Source organism: Aquila chrysaetos, chromosome 5 (genome assembly GCF_900496995.4).
Source record: "Aquila chrysaetos chrysaetos chromosome 5, bAquChr1.4, whole genome shotgun sequence".
Taxonomy (NCBI): domain Eukaryota; kingdom Metazoa; phylum Chordata; class Aves; order Accipitriformes; family Accipitridae; genus Aquila; species Aquila chrysaetos.
Window position 1 is genome coordinate 3,083,806 of NC_044008.1, and position 16,771 is coordinate 3,100,576.

A 16,771-nucleotide genomic window follows, 5' to 3' on the forward strand; every position below is an offset into this window, starting at 1 on the left:
TGTGGAGACCTTAGATGAGCCCTGCAGTGTGGCTGTTGCTTCCATCTGGTGAAGACGGACACGAGAGTTTGTAACCTGGTGTTACGGGTTTGTGTGGCGCGGGGTTTTTTTTGGTAGCCGGGGAGGGTCGGCAGGGCCGGCTCCTGTGAGAAGCTGCTGGAAGCTTCCCCGGCTCCAAGCCGGGCCCGCTGCTGGCCCAGGCCGAGCCCGTCAGCGATAGTGGTAACACCTGTGGGAGAACATACTTAAAAAGGGGAACCTGTGGTGAGGAGGAAGATTGGAATGTGAGAGGAGCCTCTGTGCAGACATCGAGGTCAGTGAAGGAGGAGGAGCGGGGCGGGAGGGGCTGTCCCCCCCCAGCCCATGGAGGGGAGCAGAGGCCCCCCAAGATGGCCGTCGCTCTGTGGTAAAGCCCGCGCTGGAGCAGTGCGTGACTGAAGACCGGCCTGCAGAAAGGACCCACGCCGGGGAAGTTCGTGAGGAGCTGCAGCCTGCAGAAAAGACCCACGTTGGAGGAGTTGGTGGAGGGCTGTCTCCTGCGGGAGACACCCCACGGCGGAGCAGGGCACGAGCGCGGAGTCCTCCTCCCCCTGAGGAGGAAGGAGCGGCAGAGACAAGGGGTGAGGAACCGACCGCAGCCCCGTCTGTGCTGCCGGGGGGAGGAGGGAAGAGAAAATCAGGAGTAAAGTTAAGCTCGGGAAGGAGGGAGGGGTGGGAGGAAGGTGTTCTAAGGTTTGGTTTTACTTCTCAGTATCCTTGTTTTGATTTGTAGTAAGTTAAATTGATTTTGTTTCTTCCTCAAGTTGAGCCTGTCTTTTGCCTGTGACCATAAGCGGGGAGCGATCCCTCCCTGCCCTTGTCTCGACCCACAATCCTGCCTTTATGTTTTCTCCTCATCCCACCGTGGCTGGGGTGGGGGGAGTGAGCGAGCAGCTGCGTGGTGCTTTGTTACTGGCTGGGCTTAAACCACGACACCTGGAGAAGGGAATGTCTCTTGTTTAGGTGTCTCTATTGGATGGATGTGCCTGAGAGAAACGCATGTTATGATAAGGATGCTCAGAATTATGGGGCACAGCTGACAGAGGACAGAGCTCCAGTCTCTTCTTACACCTCTTTCATCACTGCAGTTGATGTTTCCAGGAATTTGTTATGTAGACAACCTTTGGCCAATCACGGAAATGTGACATCCTTTAGGATAAAATGCAGCAGCTGGCGAGCACTTCCCCTTCTCTCAAAGGTGTCTTTCTGCCTACACAGAAAACCCTTTTCACCTAAGACTTTCTCTCTCTGGGACCCTTCCTCCCCATCTCAGCTACAGTAGTACCAGGGGAAGTCAGTGCTTCTGTGTTTCAGGTGCGTAACACAGCTTTGCTGCTGGAATATGCTCTTACAGAAGAGCTCCAGCAGCTTATTTGATCAATACTTCACTTTTGAAAAATCCCTAAATGCTTATTTACCCAATAGACCATGGTGGTTTCAAAGGCAGAGTCTCCACACTCAATAATCTCTTCTTTTTGGGGTGTGAAAAATTTTAAGTGAATTTTTTAAAGCTCATGGAAAGCACTGAGCTGAGAGCCACAGAGATCATATTCCTCTGTTTATCCTTCAGTGCCTCATCCATATGATCCTCCAGCCTCTGAGCTGGCAAGGGGAAGTTTATGGGACTGCAGAAGGACTCAGCTTCCTTTTGCAGTCACATTTGCTGCTCTTCAGGTCCCATCCATCCTTCTTGTTTGTAGGTACAGTTGTGAGGGGATGAACCTCAGTGATCACACACCTCAGGGATCTGATTTTCACCCCAGCTGCGTGGCTTGGTGTGCTAATGTTGATATTTGGAATTGTAATCCTGGAAGTTTTTTTGAGGGGGTGGAAATGATGTATGCAAAAGGCAGATTTGGCTGACACAGCAATGGTGTTTGGGATGTGGGATGTGAAGACCTCCATAGATGGGAGTGTTTGTACTATCTCAGTCTGACACTCTGCACTGCTGCTGGACGTACTGTCCCTCTTCCCTGCCTGTATCAGACCCTTGGGGTCTAACCAAGGCGCTTGAAATATCGCTGAAGTTAAAATATCCCAACATAGAGAGTGTAAATATCCCACTGAAAAATATTGCCATATTCAGGTATCTGAATCTGTTCTGCACCTTGCCTTGTTTATCTTGACATAGGGTGACTGTTTCTCCTGGCAGACGCTTGGAGCTGAAGTTGACATGAGCTGAGGGATATGGTGAAGCTGGTATCAGTACACCATCTGCCAGTAACATAGATTCATTAACCTGCTGGTGTTTCACGCTGGATCCTTAATTGCGTCTTCACTTGTAATGGTAGGAATGTCTTTTATGCAAGTGACCAAGAAGCAAGTATGTTGTTTTGCTGAGGACGGTCTTGCATGCTTGATATCTATGTCATGTTTCTCTGGATAGTCAGTCTTGGATTCTCCTTCATGGTGGCATGAACTGTTTCCCTCTGATAGTGCAGTGCTGCTTCCAGAGCAGAAATGCTGCTGCTGACCAGTCCCATGCCGGTACTAAGGCAATGTTTGTAGCAAAGGTGGGAACAAGAGTTTGAGAATAAGCCACGGGCTGAAAGGCATTTGCAGTTGCTGCTCACTAGCTCTGTGGCTGTGACACAGAGTCAGCAGACCCTGAAAGCTGTGGTCTGCATCTCCAGGGTCTGCAGCAGGAAAGAAGAAAAGCAAACTTACTGCTAATATTGCATAAATTCTGTAATATTGGGATCTAGAAAATTTTTAGGGGTTCACTAAGCAACGTACATTGTACACATCTTTTGGCACAATAATCATTTAGAAAGTCGGGACTTAGAGGATGCTAAATTTATAGCAACAATTACTTCTTACTAATAATCACCAGCTCTGCTGAGCAAAAGGCCTGAAGACTGAAGAAACCTGTTAGACCCTGTAAGAAAGGCAGCCTCCTCTTCAGGAAATTGCAAATTTTACGATGTGGAGGTACATGGTATAGACTGTTGGGAAGCCTCACACTCACAGTATAGCAGGAACATAAATACAGGCATAAAAAGTCTGTACTACATTAAGATTCTGCAGCACTCTGGAAACTTGACACCAGTCCTTGAACTGATGCTTAAACTGCAGACCTAAAAACCAAATGCCTGTACCAGTTCTAGTCAATTTGAGTAACTTTCCCCCCTGTTCTTACGTTCCTGAATTATGTTTGAATGAAAATCTCTTAGCATAGTGGGTGCAATTTCCCTGTAATTGGTAAAGTTACTGTAACTGCACTGTCATTTGTATATGGTGACATGTAATTGCATGGTAACCATTGCTGTGGTTGCACAAGTGAAAAGCAGTGTGCAATTATAATGTATTTCCAAATGCTGGCTCTTTATCCAGCTTCCATTATATCACAGAGCACCCTGGGGAAATGGTACTGGATATTTTTGTATGCCATTAGAATGCAAGCTAACCACTGAAGAGTGGGTTGGTTGGTGATCTATGCTATCTTTGGTTGGTGGCCCAGGGTTCCCATCTTTTTGTCCACAAAATTTCCCAGTGGCTTTGAATTGCAGATGACAAAGGTCTACAGCTGTTGATGCTCACTCGGCAAGCCTGCAGCCTTTTCTTGACCCACTGGCAGGAATGCAAGTGATGGGTAGGGCAGTGACAGGCATCAAATTATGTGAATGATGTAGCATGAGATGAAAGTCAGAGGGGCTGTCTCCATCCTGCATTAGGACCTCATAGCTAGACACAGGCAACGGGCTGAAACGGGATGACTCTGCCGAAGTTCACAGCACAGATCGTGGGGAGAAGTTCACATGAACCAAAGTACACTGGTCTCGGAGGAGTCAGAAGAGACACTCAGAGGCAGCATGGCCAGAAGCAGAGATACTGCGGGAGGTCAGAGGCAGAGCCGATCCAGCTTAGGGAAGGCAAGGTACTAATGCCAGGGGTAGGGCAAACCAGCATCTAAGCAGAAGTTCACCAAGCATTGAAGCCCATGCTGATACCTGCAAGAGGACATGCACAGGCAAACAGGAGAAGCACAAGCCTTGGGTACCATGGTGCTGCTGTTGGAGTTTAAAGACCCGTGGTTTGTGGGGAGATGGTTTCCATCATTTGCAGCTCTGCTGGGTGGGGATTTATGGTCACCCCTGCACCAGGTGATCTAGAACCTAAATTTCCTAGTTTGTATCTCTTCAGGTACCATGGAGTTCCTGGTGACAGATTTTCCCAGGGCTTCCATCTCTCTAGATTTTTAAATAACCTATTGAGTAGGGTACTCAATGCCCACCCTCACTGAGTGCTTGCAGTCAGGAGGGAAAGAAGATCTTGCCGTCAGGTGATGGAAAAGACCTTGCATATCTCCTTGCAAAGACTCAAATGCATATTACTGTTGATTTCTTATTGCTCTTGGCTCCCTGGCCCTGCTGGCAGCACAGACAGCCGTAATGTATGCATTCCCTCCATCGTCTGGTGTAGCCAAGCCTGAGATAACAAGAGTGAGAAGCCAAGTACCTGCCACCGTATGAAGGCAGGGCTGTTAGGTATTAACTGTAAATCAAAGGCAAGACTTGGCCGTTGGGACAGCCTTTATCCCCAGTGAGTCTGTGGAATTGCTTTGGAGCCTGCCGAGATACCTGGAAAAAGGCCCCAGTGCTTTGACTGGGGAGGAAGATTCTGCCAGAGTGAAAGCAAGGAGGAATGAGGGATGGCTAATCCTTTATCGAAGCTTTTCCCAAAATATGGATTAGGCTATATTTGATTATCAGGGGCTGTTTCAGAGGCAAATAGCTAAAGCAGATGTTTAAGGGACAACTGTAGTTTATTATGAGCACTGTTTGCACCGGCCCCCTAATATCTGGTGCTTCAGCCGTTTGTGCAATGCCAAAGTCCTTGCTTCTGCTGGGGAATCAGAAGAGGACGGGGAAAGAGGTGGTGTAATTGGAGCTCTAACCCTTCTGCTGAGTTTGGGGGTTTTGGGGGCTCACTGAATCCCTAGGGGACTGAGCCAGCACCAGCCTTGTAAAACCATCCTCTCCAGGAGGGCTTGGAAGTGTTAATTATTTATTTGATAGGCTTAATCCTGGAGAAGGCAAATGCCTGCCAGAATCCTCCTGTAAATCAGCCCCATTCTTTTGCACATCCTTCCGATTTCACTGGTGAGTATGACACTTGGCCATGGTGTCACGGCTGCAGATGAACCCTCTGGTTGCCGACGCAGGGAGCAGATCGCAGCCTCTCCCCAGCTGGCTCCCCCCTGCACATCAGCCCAAGGTGGAGAGGCAGCTGGTGGGACTCGGCAGGGCATTTATGCCCTGGGAGCTGCCAATCATTCTTGCATGAAGATATTTTGGATATGTAGTGCACCTTATAAACCTGTGTTTAGCAGCTTTCCTGGGGCAGAGGGGTGGTGAGTAATATTCCCTCATTTGCAGGTGGGAACCTGGTGTGGGATGATGAACTGATTGACTCCAGTCCAGCATCTCAACCGCAAGGCCCCCCTTCCCTTCTGAGTTACTATGGACTGTGCCGTGTTTTTCTGGGTTAGAATTTAACTGCTCGGGATGTGAGAATCGCCGATCCTATTCCTGCCTCTTTAGATCTTCTGTCTGCCCCTCCCTGCTACCCCAGCCGGTGCGGCAGGAGTGTTGCAAGCAGAGTGAATTCATGTCCTCACCTCCGCTTTCATTCTGGAAAGTCGTTAACGCGAAATTGCCAAGCAGAGAAGCTCCAGAGAGTTTAACGTGGCTACTTTATATTGCTGCTAGGAGTGTCTGGAATTGAAAATAAACCTGGACTTGCAACTCCTGACCCTTTCATCATAAATCCAAACTTCCTTACGTGTTTCTCTTTGCTGAAGAAGATGACTGTATTTCTGTCTTTCCAAAGGCGTGCGTGCAGCTGAGAGCCACAGCCGCACAGAAGCCGGGTGATGTTTATTCGTAGGGTTTCACTTGCTGACATTTTTTTTTGCAGACGATCCCCAGAGGAAATAACCCAAATACGTTAAAATGAAAGTTGTTTTCATGTGGTGTGTGGCTTGCTGGCCTTACCCCTGTTCTTGGGGGATGGCTGCCCGCATTTCTCCTGGGTCCGGCTGGGAGAGAGTTAATTATCAGAGGAAGCTGGGAGGGGGCACAGCTAGGACAGCTGACCCCGGTAGCCAAGGCGCTAGTCCCTGCTGTATGATGTCATGCCCAGCGGATCAATGGGGAGCAGGGCCGGGATGATGTCGCAGCAGGATCCTGGTGGTGAGCGGCTGCCTTGTGCATCACTCCTTTGGTATACTCTTTTTATTAGTGCTGTTGTCGTTACTGTAACCTCTTGCCTTGTGGTGTCCTGGTAAATTGTCCTTATTTCAACCTAAGATGTTCTACTTTTTTTTTTTTTTTTTTTCTGATTCCCCTCCCCATACCCACCGAAGTGCGGGGGTGGATGAGCAGCCCTATGGTGCTTTGTTGCTGGATGGTCTTAAACCACAACAGTCTTTTTTTTTTTCCTTTTTTTTTTTTTTTTTTTTGTGCCCAATGTGGGGCACCCCCCCAGCCCACTCCCCAGTTCTGTAGTGAGCTATGTCATCACATGGTATGGCATAGCCCCATGGCTACTCGGGTCAGCTGTCCTGGCTGTGCCCCCTCCCAGCTTCCCGTGATAATTAACTCTATCCCAGCCAAAACCAGGACAACACTGCAAACCACAGCTCTGCAATTGCTCCTCTGGCACCCATGCAACTCTGTGTGTCTCAGAGGCTAGGGTGTGATGCGACGGTCCTAGATCTCATCTGAACTGTGTCATGTAGGAGAAAGTGCTGATTTCACTCTTTAACCTCGCCCTGGTGCTTGGATCACAGAATGGTTTGGGTTGGAAGGGACATTAAAGATGATCCATGATGCCATGGGCAGGGACACCTCCCACTAGACCAGGTTGCTCCAAGCCCCATCCAACCTGGCCTTGAACACTGCCAGGGATGGGGCATCCACAACCTCCCTGGGCAACCTGTTCCCTCAGTGCCTCACCACCCTCATCATAAAAAAATTTCTTCCTTCTATCTAGTCTGAATCTACCCTCTTTTAGTTTAAAACCATTACCCCTTGCCCTATTGCAACAGGCCTGACTAAAAAGTCTGTCCCCATCTTTCTTACAAGCCCTTCTCATAAGGATGTCTTGTGTCAATAATCTCAGGGAAATAAGATGAAATAAATGGGCTGGAATTTAGTTTTGTGTCTGTAAGGGGGAAACCTGTGATATCAGCCCCATTAAGGGTAGGTCTGAGTTCAGCTGGAGCTGGGCCCAGTCTGATGGAGGAGGAACTAACCTGTGGCAATTGGATTAATTAAGTCTTAACAGGTTGGAGATGTGCTGTAGATCAGCTACAGGTTATTGTGCTTGATGCTAGGATCTCTGGGTCTATATCCTCTTAGGGTTTTGCAGGAGGATGAGAGCTTACTCTGGCTATGTGAGCTCTGATATACATCTACAGCAATCATATACTCTAGCTAACACATCCTGGCTGTTGATAAAGTGTGTTACAGAGGGCTCGGTGCTATATCCTTACAGCCACGCAGACTCAGACCTGCCTGGGGAGCAAACAGAAGTAGCTTGTATCTCCCTGCAAAACAGCACAGGCAGCTCCTGCCTGAGATTGGAGGTCCTGGGTTCTGCAGGAAGGCAGACCAGATGATTGCATGGGCCCTTTCTGGCCTCCCAAGTGCTTCAGCTGGAGTGGTTGGTTTTGGCAGTGTTACACCGAGGAGGATACCTCGGCCTGTGCCAGCTCTGCTTGATTGCTGTCGTTTTGCTGCTTGTCGGTGTAATTTCCTGTTGTTTAGATGGAGCGTCGTACACCGCACCCTAGGTAAGACGTCTGCTGGCACTATTAAGCTTTTCATGCTCTTAGTGGTGAAAGCTGCTTCCCATTTCTTGTTTTCTTTAAAAACCATAGCAAAGCAGGACTTTCTTCCCTTGCTCCTCTTTCTACTATTTGTAGAAGGTTTGGGAATTTCTTGCTTTCAGTCTGAAACGATTCTTCTCTCAGCCTGTCAGGCCATCAGTTTGAGTGAGACACATACACAGTTTTATTGTAGCCTTGAAACACAGATCATGTTAATTTGACAGCTTAAGAGTTTCCAGTCAAACTGGGCCTGACTTCAAGACCTGGATTCTTTTCGGGTCCTACATCCGTAGGACGATTCAGGTTAGAAGGGACTTCAAGAGGTCATATAGTCCAGCCTCCTGTTCAAACCATGAGACATCTTAATGTTAGATGTTTAGGCTGAGTGAATCATCTGGAGTCCTTTTGCAATCAGCTGGCTCTATCAGAAGGTGATCCAGTGCGTTGCAGTTTTGGTTGGATGGCTTGTTCGCTGACATACCTCCTTTCCTCTGCTGACTATGGAGGTAGTTTAGATGACTGCTGTAGGCTACTTACTAAGATTTCATATGGCTAAAGCTAGGTGAGGTGGATCCCACACCAGGTGGTGTGTTGGGTAGTGAACTGGTGAACAGAAGGCTTGTCACACTGTGTCAGACTGACACACTGCTCCCCTCGTTGGCTCATCTCTGACAGTCAATGTCTCGCATCTCGCAGAAAGATCTGGGTAGCGTCGCTGATTCAAACACGTTTGTACTCCTAGAGTAATCAAGCTGCATTTTTTCCATCCTGACCTATGTAATGAAGCTGTAGGTGTTCTCATTATCCACAGAAACACTCAGCTTTTGCAAGTCGTGCTGTCGGCAGGGGTGTCCTGCTTCTCTGAAGTGTGGTCGTTGGCTTGGTGGTACTAGACCTCAGATGAATTTGGCCTTTAGATCTGGGGTGCAGATTTATCTTAGACTTTGTTCTGGCATTGTAGACTAGCAACATCCTGGCTGCTGCTCATGGAGGCTGTTGATCTGATCTGTAATTGCTCTTTGAGCTGCTGTTTTAGCTCCAAAAGGGCAGTCCACAAACACTAATGACTCTTGCAGGCCAGAGCTCAGGCTAGCTGTTCCTTACTAATGGCTGTTTGAATTCCTCATAGCTTTTATGTGTTTATAAATACATTTAGGACACATTATTCTTCCATTCAGTAAAACCATCTGTAATTATTCCCTATAATTGCTGGGTGAGGATAAAATGAATCAACTATCAGGCTTTTACTGCTCGTGAACTCAAGTAAGGAGCAGCACGTATTGTAGCCATGCTTCCAGGAAGATGTGAGCTCAGACAAAGAAAATTGTCATGATCCTTTATTACTGGTATATGAAAACTAGGCAACCTTCCTGTACAATTAATTACTGCCTTTCTAGGCCTTAGTCCAGAAAATCTTAAGCGGATGCTTAACTTTGAATCCGTGAGTGGTCTCAATGAAGTTAATAAAGTCTAACTGCTTTGGCAATTGTGTACTGTGATATTTGGAGCTTCACCTTTATTTGACTTAATCTGTGGAGTGCTTCATATTGAGGGCCTGTATTGGCCTCACCTGCTGTCCAGATGGTACCTTAAGATAGAAGAGTTGTCCGTACTGTTCTGCTGCTGCGCTTCTGTCACTCCCTGAAGCCCAAAGAAATACCCTCAGTGATAACTAGACTCTACGTGCATTTGTACGCAAGGATCCCAGTGGAGCATCTGTCTGATGACAAGTCTCTTGAGTTCAAATGCAATAGGTGTTAGAGCTTAAGCAGCAGCATTAACGAAGAGGGCCTTTTCTCTGGTTGTTAGGAGTTCATGGGTATCTCCAACAAATGCTGGAAAGCTCCTATAATAGCTGTGAAAGCTTCCCTCCTTTCCAAAGAACTTCAGTGAGTTACAGTACCCCAGTATGATGGATAAATGCAGATAATCTCCATTTTATGGGGAAGAAATGGAGACCTGGGAGGATGAAGTGCCCAGGCCAAGCAGTGTGAGGGAAGGACCCAGGACTCTATAATTAAACTAATGCCAGGAATGTGGAGTGTGTGCAGTCACTGTCTATTGTGTTTAATCCTTAGCATGGTTTCTACTGCAGCTTTGGCCTGGGCTGACCAGCTCTCTCCCAGACAATGCCTGGACATGCCTTGGGGGACTGTAATTTCCAAGATGTAGTGTGAGTGATGCTACAGGGTTTGGAGGTGGGAGGGGAGCGGTTATTTAGGTTTCATAGATGTGAGCCTTACTGCTGGGTCTCAGGGCCAGAGGGCAGGCCAGGGTCTATTTTATTTGCCAGTGCAGATTTAGCTCAGTGGTTCTTATTCTGGATCCCGTGGGAATGATGTGCATGCTTTTTTTTGACAGAACTAGATATGTTTAAGACATTTTCAGCAGACTTTGTCTTTGATTGCTAGGTCTTGACCGGTAAAACTGACTGGTAAAGCAGTAGGAAAAAGGCTTAAAGTAATGTATCCTGCTGGGCTGTCATTCAAGAGAAGCAAGTTTCCAGTTCTCCTTCTCTCTGTAACTCATCATGCAACTTTGGACAAATTTTTTCCACCTCTGTGTTTCTCCAGTCCTGCCAGCATCATTGATTTGTCAGCCTGCATAAATTATAGGCATGTTATGCAATGGTGTCCCTGCTTGGATGGATAATTCCCAAATGGCTAAAGAAGTGGCAGCTTCATTTTTTTATACTCTCTTTCTTTTTGTTTATAGCTGTTAACAATTGATGACAATTTCTGTGGCCTGGATATGAATGCCCCCTTGGGAGTATCATCCATGGTGCGAGGGCTCCCCATTTTCACCGAGGATGGAGACAGAATGACATCTGTGATTGCCTACGTCTACAAGAACCACTCCCTGGCTTTTGTGGGCACCAAGAGTGGGAAGCTCAAGAAGGTAAGACCTAATGTGGTCCTCTAACTCGGATTTTCATGTTCTTGTGGAGATTTGCAGTGTTGCACTGAATGTGAGCGCAGTCCTTATCCTAAGGTGCATAACCTATTTTGAGGACAGGAAATGTTTAGGTTGGCAAAAAAAACTGTTTCACCCTTGAGGGATAGAGCTGATGTGAGAGAGGATAAAATCCTTCTTCCAAATTGTTGTTCATCAGCAAATGAATGTTTCTGAAGTCAAACTACAGACCCAGCCACAGATGGACTTCATGCAGTTTACATCCAACAGATTTTTTTTTTTTGTGTTCAGACCATCTCTAATTAAGTAGTTGATCACAGGGTATCTGTGCATGCTGGAGAAAAACTGACTGCAGCTGAAGTTTGTTAAGAAACAGGATTCATGCTCTGGAGATCTTTCTTCAGAGCAACGTGACTGGACTGTGATTTGACCACGAGCCCAGCATGGGATTAGTGGTTGCTCTGTTTAGGTCAGGCTGGGTACTTGTACTGAAGGAAGAGCTTTTTCATCAAAAGCAAGCTGTGTCTTGAACGATAATGAGCATTATGTTTATGGTTGACTCCACATAAACCCAAATACAATAAAGAGTGTATTTACGTTCCTCACTGTGCATTCTCACTAAAAATATGCCCGTTGCATGGCTGTAGCTCTGTAGTTTGCCATGTAAGGCAATAGTAGAGAGGCTTGAGAGGTGGAAGCTGGGAATCATCTACCTGTGGTTTTCTCAAGGCAAGAAGAGTTTTTAGAAGTGACCTTCTCATGCTAATGACGGGCACCGCCTCCATTCCAACTCCAATGTGCCAGTCTGACAATGTTTGTCTGAATGCTCAGCCCAGGAGTGTTGCTAAATATCGTATGTGCAAGGAGATTGTGGCTTTGCCATAATAATGGAGATGGGTGAGAAGCTGGGAAGGCAGGTGGGGCAGAGCCTTGGGGGTTGGGTTGGGTGTTGATTCCTCTTTGAATTCCTTTTGCAAATAAAAACTTCCAAGTTGGGGAGAGGAAGGTGCTATGAAAAGGTGACCCACTATGGCTTGTGTCTAGGATGGACAGAGCAGACAAGGGGAAGGGAGTAATTTGTTGACGGATGCTTGAGGAAGGTCTGAAATCTTTGGTTTTGGTTCTCTACCTGTTTCTTCACTTAAAAAGGAAATCAAGGTTGTAAATTCAGATGGCATTGCCCCTGTGCTGAGGGAGGTCTGCAAGGGGAACAGGATCCTGCCCGCTGGCAAATGTCTCTGGCTTTGTTCAATAGAGGAAAGGTTGTTGATGGTTTTGAAAAGAGAATGTGTTTTGTTTTTTTTTTTTTAACAGTCTATTCAGGCATGTGGAAAAGGTGCCAAATTGTTTTTTAAACAGTTGTAATAAAAATAATCTCCTCCCCTGACTAATTAGGTTTTGCTTCCCTGTCATCTGTGATATCATAATAAACTGTTTAGTTCTCTAGTCAGTCTCTTGGGGGGGAAAAAATGGGGTAGCTGAGATCTGAATGGTAAATATCCAAAAGACCTAAGCAGTTAAGAATGACTGCTGCTTCCCTGCATTCGCAAGCTTTTGGTTTTTCTTTTGGCTTCAGGAGAAGCAAACTCAGACGCAGCTCTGTCTTTGCCTTTACAGGTCACATTGCAGAATCCAAGATCTGATTCCTTTTAATAGGGGAAAATAGGAGAGAAAGCTTTTGGTGTCTTACAGAGTGTGGTAGAGAGTGGGGACAGCCTTATAGGGTAAAGAATGAGAAGAGGGGAGCTGAACTGGCTGATGTAATTTGAGAAAGCTTCATTTTATTCCCTTTTTCCTAATGTGCTGAATATTCTGTCTGCGGTAGTTACTGCATTGGGTCCGTGTGTTGGAGCAAAGCTGGAGTCTCGGGCTGAGATCTTCCTCGGCTGAATAAGTCTCCACCAGGGAGGCAGAATGCAAAGAAAAATGGGGCTCCCCTGAACACGTGTGGTTGTTTTGGGCCAGTTGATCCAAGCTCCTGGAAACTTTCAGTTCCTGCAGGTTCAGCCCCATCCTTGCTGTGACTTCTGCAATCACTGACTCTCCTCCACACACTGCCTTCTTCCAAGGCTCCTGAGGGTATCCAAGCTCAGGACACCAGCCTCTTTTCCCCTCTGGATGCCACACAAGGCCAGGTTGGCACTCAAGATTTTCACTTGACATTCCTTGGCCCCTGCCAAGACTTCATGGGCCTTTTGAAGCTTTGTTTTCCATCTTGGCTCATCAGTCGGTGCTTTTTTAATAGGAAGCACTGCATTGGTATTACGACTCCAGCATAATCCATTATGTTAGCATGAAGTTTGATCTATGTCTTAAAAAAAATGCCTATGGGTAAATTGGAATAACCTTTGTAGGATTAGATGAAACTCCATGTACCAGTGGACAAAGCCCAGGAGCTGTCTTTTTTTCTTTTTTTTCTTTTTTTTTTTCTGCTTGCTGGGTCCTACCATGCATGGTACGTACTGCTGTTTCTCCTGGGCAGTGCAGCTACTCGGTCAAGCTACAGTGAAGTATTTTGGATAGCGTGAAGAGAGGAATTAGGAGATTATCTTCAAGATAGCAGGATCTACTCAGTTGTTGGACAACTCGCTGCAAGTAATTACAAGATGGTTTTGGAGAAACTTTCCTTATTTTTCCTGTAGTTTCAGTTTTTTTCTCCGTGTGTGTATTTTTATATGAAAGTGGCAGACTGTATATCAGATTTTGATGTATGCAATCCGTGAATACTCTGCAAAATACCCACAGTCATAAAGCAGTATCTGTTAGTTGATATACAAATGTCACATATGTCAAAGGAATTTATCCGGTGGCACACACAACTGAAGTAAAATATTGTGCTTTACAGGAACATATCATTAAAATGAAAACTAGCAGCATATCAGGAATCTGCCCATGTAACCAAGACAACAAAGACAGAAACAAAAGGAAAAACCAAGACAGAGATAGGGTAGGAAAAGAGTGAGTGAAACAGAATGACAGGGTTGGCCCCAGCTATTTCACTGCCCCAGGCAAAATACATTTTGAAACCTTCGCTCATTCACATAGCTACATGTGCAGACCAACGGGAAGGCACTGAATAATGTGCTGTAGAAATATGCCCTCCAGTTCTGCTGGCTTGTCCACAGCACAGCCTGGCCCTGCAGAATGAAAATATAAATAGGATAAAAATGCAGAGCCTGTCCGAATCTCATGTATAGAAACCAGTGCCCTTGGATTACAGGCCTGATGGGTTCTGATGGTGCCTTGGGGGATGGAGAAGGGTGGCCCAGGGATGAGTGGGTTGGGAGACAGCGGGGTTCAGTTCTTTGCTCTACCAGAAACTTCTGGTGTGCCTCCATACCTCATTTTCTCTCCTGCAAAGGGTAGGAAATATTTTGCTTGCTCAAAGTAGTGCTGGAGAAAATTAATGCCCTAAAGGTTGTGAGGTGTGTGATCATATCAAACAGCTAAACTAGACAAATTGGATGGGATGGAAAACCAGCTCCGGATCACTTGTGGGCATTAAAGATCCTGCGGTACTTTTTAATGAGAATATTTCATCTTGCAGTGCTTTGGTCAGATCCCAGTATCTGTAATTACCTCCTGTGCTGGCTGGCCCGTGGTGTTCCCCGTCCTTCTGTACGGTGTTGGTAAGCGTTGCCGCAGCTTTAGTATACTCCAGGGTGCCTGGTGGGCTTTGTTGGCAGAGCAAGCTCCCACGTACAATGGGAAGTGTTTCAAACAAAACCTGTGGCTGAAAGTCAAGCAGCACCCCTATGAATTTTTAGTGATTGTTTTCAGGAGATAGGAAAGCCTCGCTTGAGTTTAACGAATGTCTGTTTTGTCTCGCTACAAACAGTAAACCATCAGGAAAGGGAGTTATTCCTGGGTATGGGCTTCCTACAAACCACTTTGCTGTAAAACAGCCAGGTGCTGAAATCTGCTGGCTTTTTTTTTTCCTTTGCAGGCTTTCTCATTACACGCTTAGCTCTTCACTCTGGTGGCAGGAGAAGGCTAGAGATGTACCCATGGAGATGCTTTGCATGGTTTAGTATGCTTGTTTTGGATTTTTTTTCTAGCGTGTCTGGCCAAATTATGTGCCACTAATACCTGTCATCACTAAGGGAGCGTAGCAGTATTCAGTATTCCTTGTATTCCTTCCCTAGGCATTTAATTTATGGGTCATTGCTTTTGTGCAGATAGTTTCCAGTCAAAGAAATACAACTTACCTGCAATTGTTCTGTGTGTAGATGCAGGTATAAAGGGTGACTTGAGTTTACAGATGTCAACCTGGGAGCAGCCCTAGGAATTGCACTTCTAACCAAACAAAGCTCTTTGTCCATTTTGAAATGTTTATTTGAAAATAGAGTAGTAGTAATTTACATTTATTTGAAACTTTCCCATAAGAAATATTTATTCCATCAGAATATTTCATTCAAAGCCTTTTCTATGCTAAATTCCTTGCAGAGAAAGAAATCTGGCTTAAAACTCAATTCTTTCACTCTGTGGCCTGTATTTCATTTTTCATAAAATCCCATCACTTTGAGGTCTTTGAAGGGCTTTTTAGGTTTGGACTGCCATTTGGGGTAAAGGTTTTCATTCAGATCAGACAGCTCTGAAAACTGGCCAGCACTTCCCACCAGGTATCACCTCTATTTAGTAGAAAATTCTCAGTATCAACCAGTTTCATGAACAACCCTCTGGATTATCCTGAACCCTTGAGACCCTGCTTTCTTTGGAACCATAGACAAAACACCATAGGGAGATTTTTAGATCTGAGAGCTCGGATTTACAATTCTCATTTTGGCCCATCTCACAGTTGCGTTGGGGAAGGCTGGCTTTCTTGGTTAGATAATTGGATTGGAAAGTACATGCAAGTCCGAGCTCCTGCTGGTTTCTGGCCGCGTAGCTGTGGCTACCCTGTCCCATCAGCCGGCTGACGGCTCTCCCGGTTGGATGCTACAGTGCTGTTTACAGCTTGCCTTCCTCAGAAGAGGGAGTGGGAATCACTGACAGCTATTGAAAGAGTCAGCCTGCGGCTTAGAGAAGATGCACCTTGGTCTACAGTAGTGTCAGGGCTGCTTCAGGAAGGTAACCCTGAAGGATGCCCAAACCTGCAGCCCTATTATCATCGCTGATTGTGCTGATGGGTCCTTTTGCTACAGTCATTGCCCCCTCACATGTGGGGTGAGATCCCTTCCCAGAGCAGGGTTCATTCTGTTTAGCAGGAGAGAGGAGCTGAATCCTGGTGGGACTGGCAGCATGTCAGGTCCTTCCACAAAGCTGGTTTGCTCTCAAATGCCATGAGTGGGCAACAGAGGAATAAAATGGAGATTTTAATGAAAAAAAAAAAAAAAAAAAAAAATTGAGCAAGGTAAAAGACTGCAAGAGATGGGCAGAGACCCACAGGTGGCAGAGGTCTGAGCGGGTTGGTGGTACTGTGATGTACCCACATGGAAAGGAGTGTCTTCCTTTTCTCCTCTGATACCTAACCTCCCATCTAAGGAGCTAGAGCTAATGAGAGAGCCCTGGGTTTGCCATGCACAGGTTTGCAGTCTCACGATAACTGCAGGCAAAGACAGAGATCCTCACTGTGTCTCTAGGCGAGAGGGTTTCTGAATACACACAAGACAAGAAACCCTGCTCAGTTTTGATATTCCCTGGAGGGTATTCTGCTGCTGACAGCTCTGTGCAAATGTCAGCAGGGAAACTCAGCTTCCTTCTCCTTCCCTCTGCTGCTTTGAAAGAGTCAGGGTTTTTTAAAATTTTATTTTTTCCCCACCTGTTTGGCAAGTGGACTTGACTGCTCTGAAAACATGCTGTAGAGGGTCTGGCTCCTGCTGGGAAGCTGGTTTCTGCAAGAGGGGCTTGTTCGCCCTGGTGTCTCCTCACAGCTTCCGAAATCAGCAGGAGTCCAAGTGCTTCACTCACTTGTGATGGAGCGATACCGCTTCCCATCTGTATTTGACATCTGTGAAGGCTGCAGTTGTCTGTGTCCTACATTGA

The 16,771-nt window shown here is 46.4% G+C and overlaps 1 protein-coding gene across 3 annotated transcripts in view; it reads left to right on the top strand.

Annotated features, from left to right (window-relative positions):
• The window catches only part of PLXNA4 (plexin A4), a 462,053-nt gene that overhangs the window by 41,677 nt on the left and 403,605 nt on the right, over positions 1-16,771 (top strand). For all 3 annotated transcript variants that reach the window (XM_030015469.2, XM_030015472.2, XM_030015470.1), the window contains exon 3: positions 10,589-10,771. In XM_030015469.2, coding sequence (XP_029871329.1) covers positions 10,589-10,771 — 183 coding nt within the window. The remainder of the gene's footprint in view (positions 1-10,588; positions 10,772-16,771) is intronic.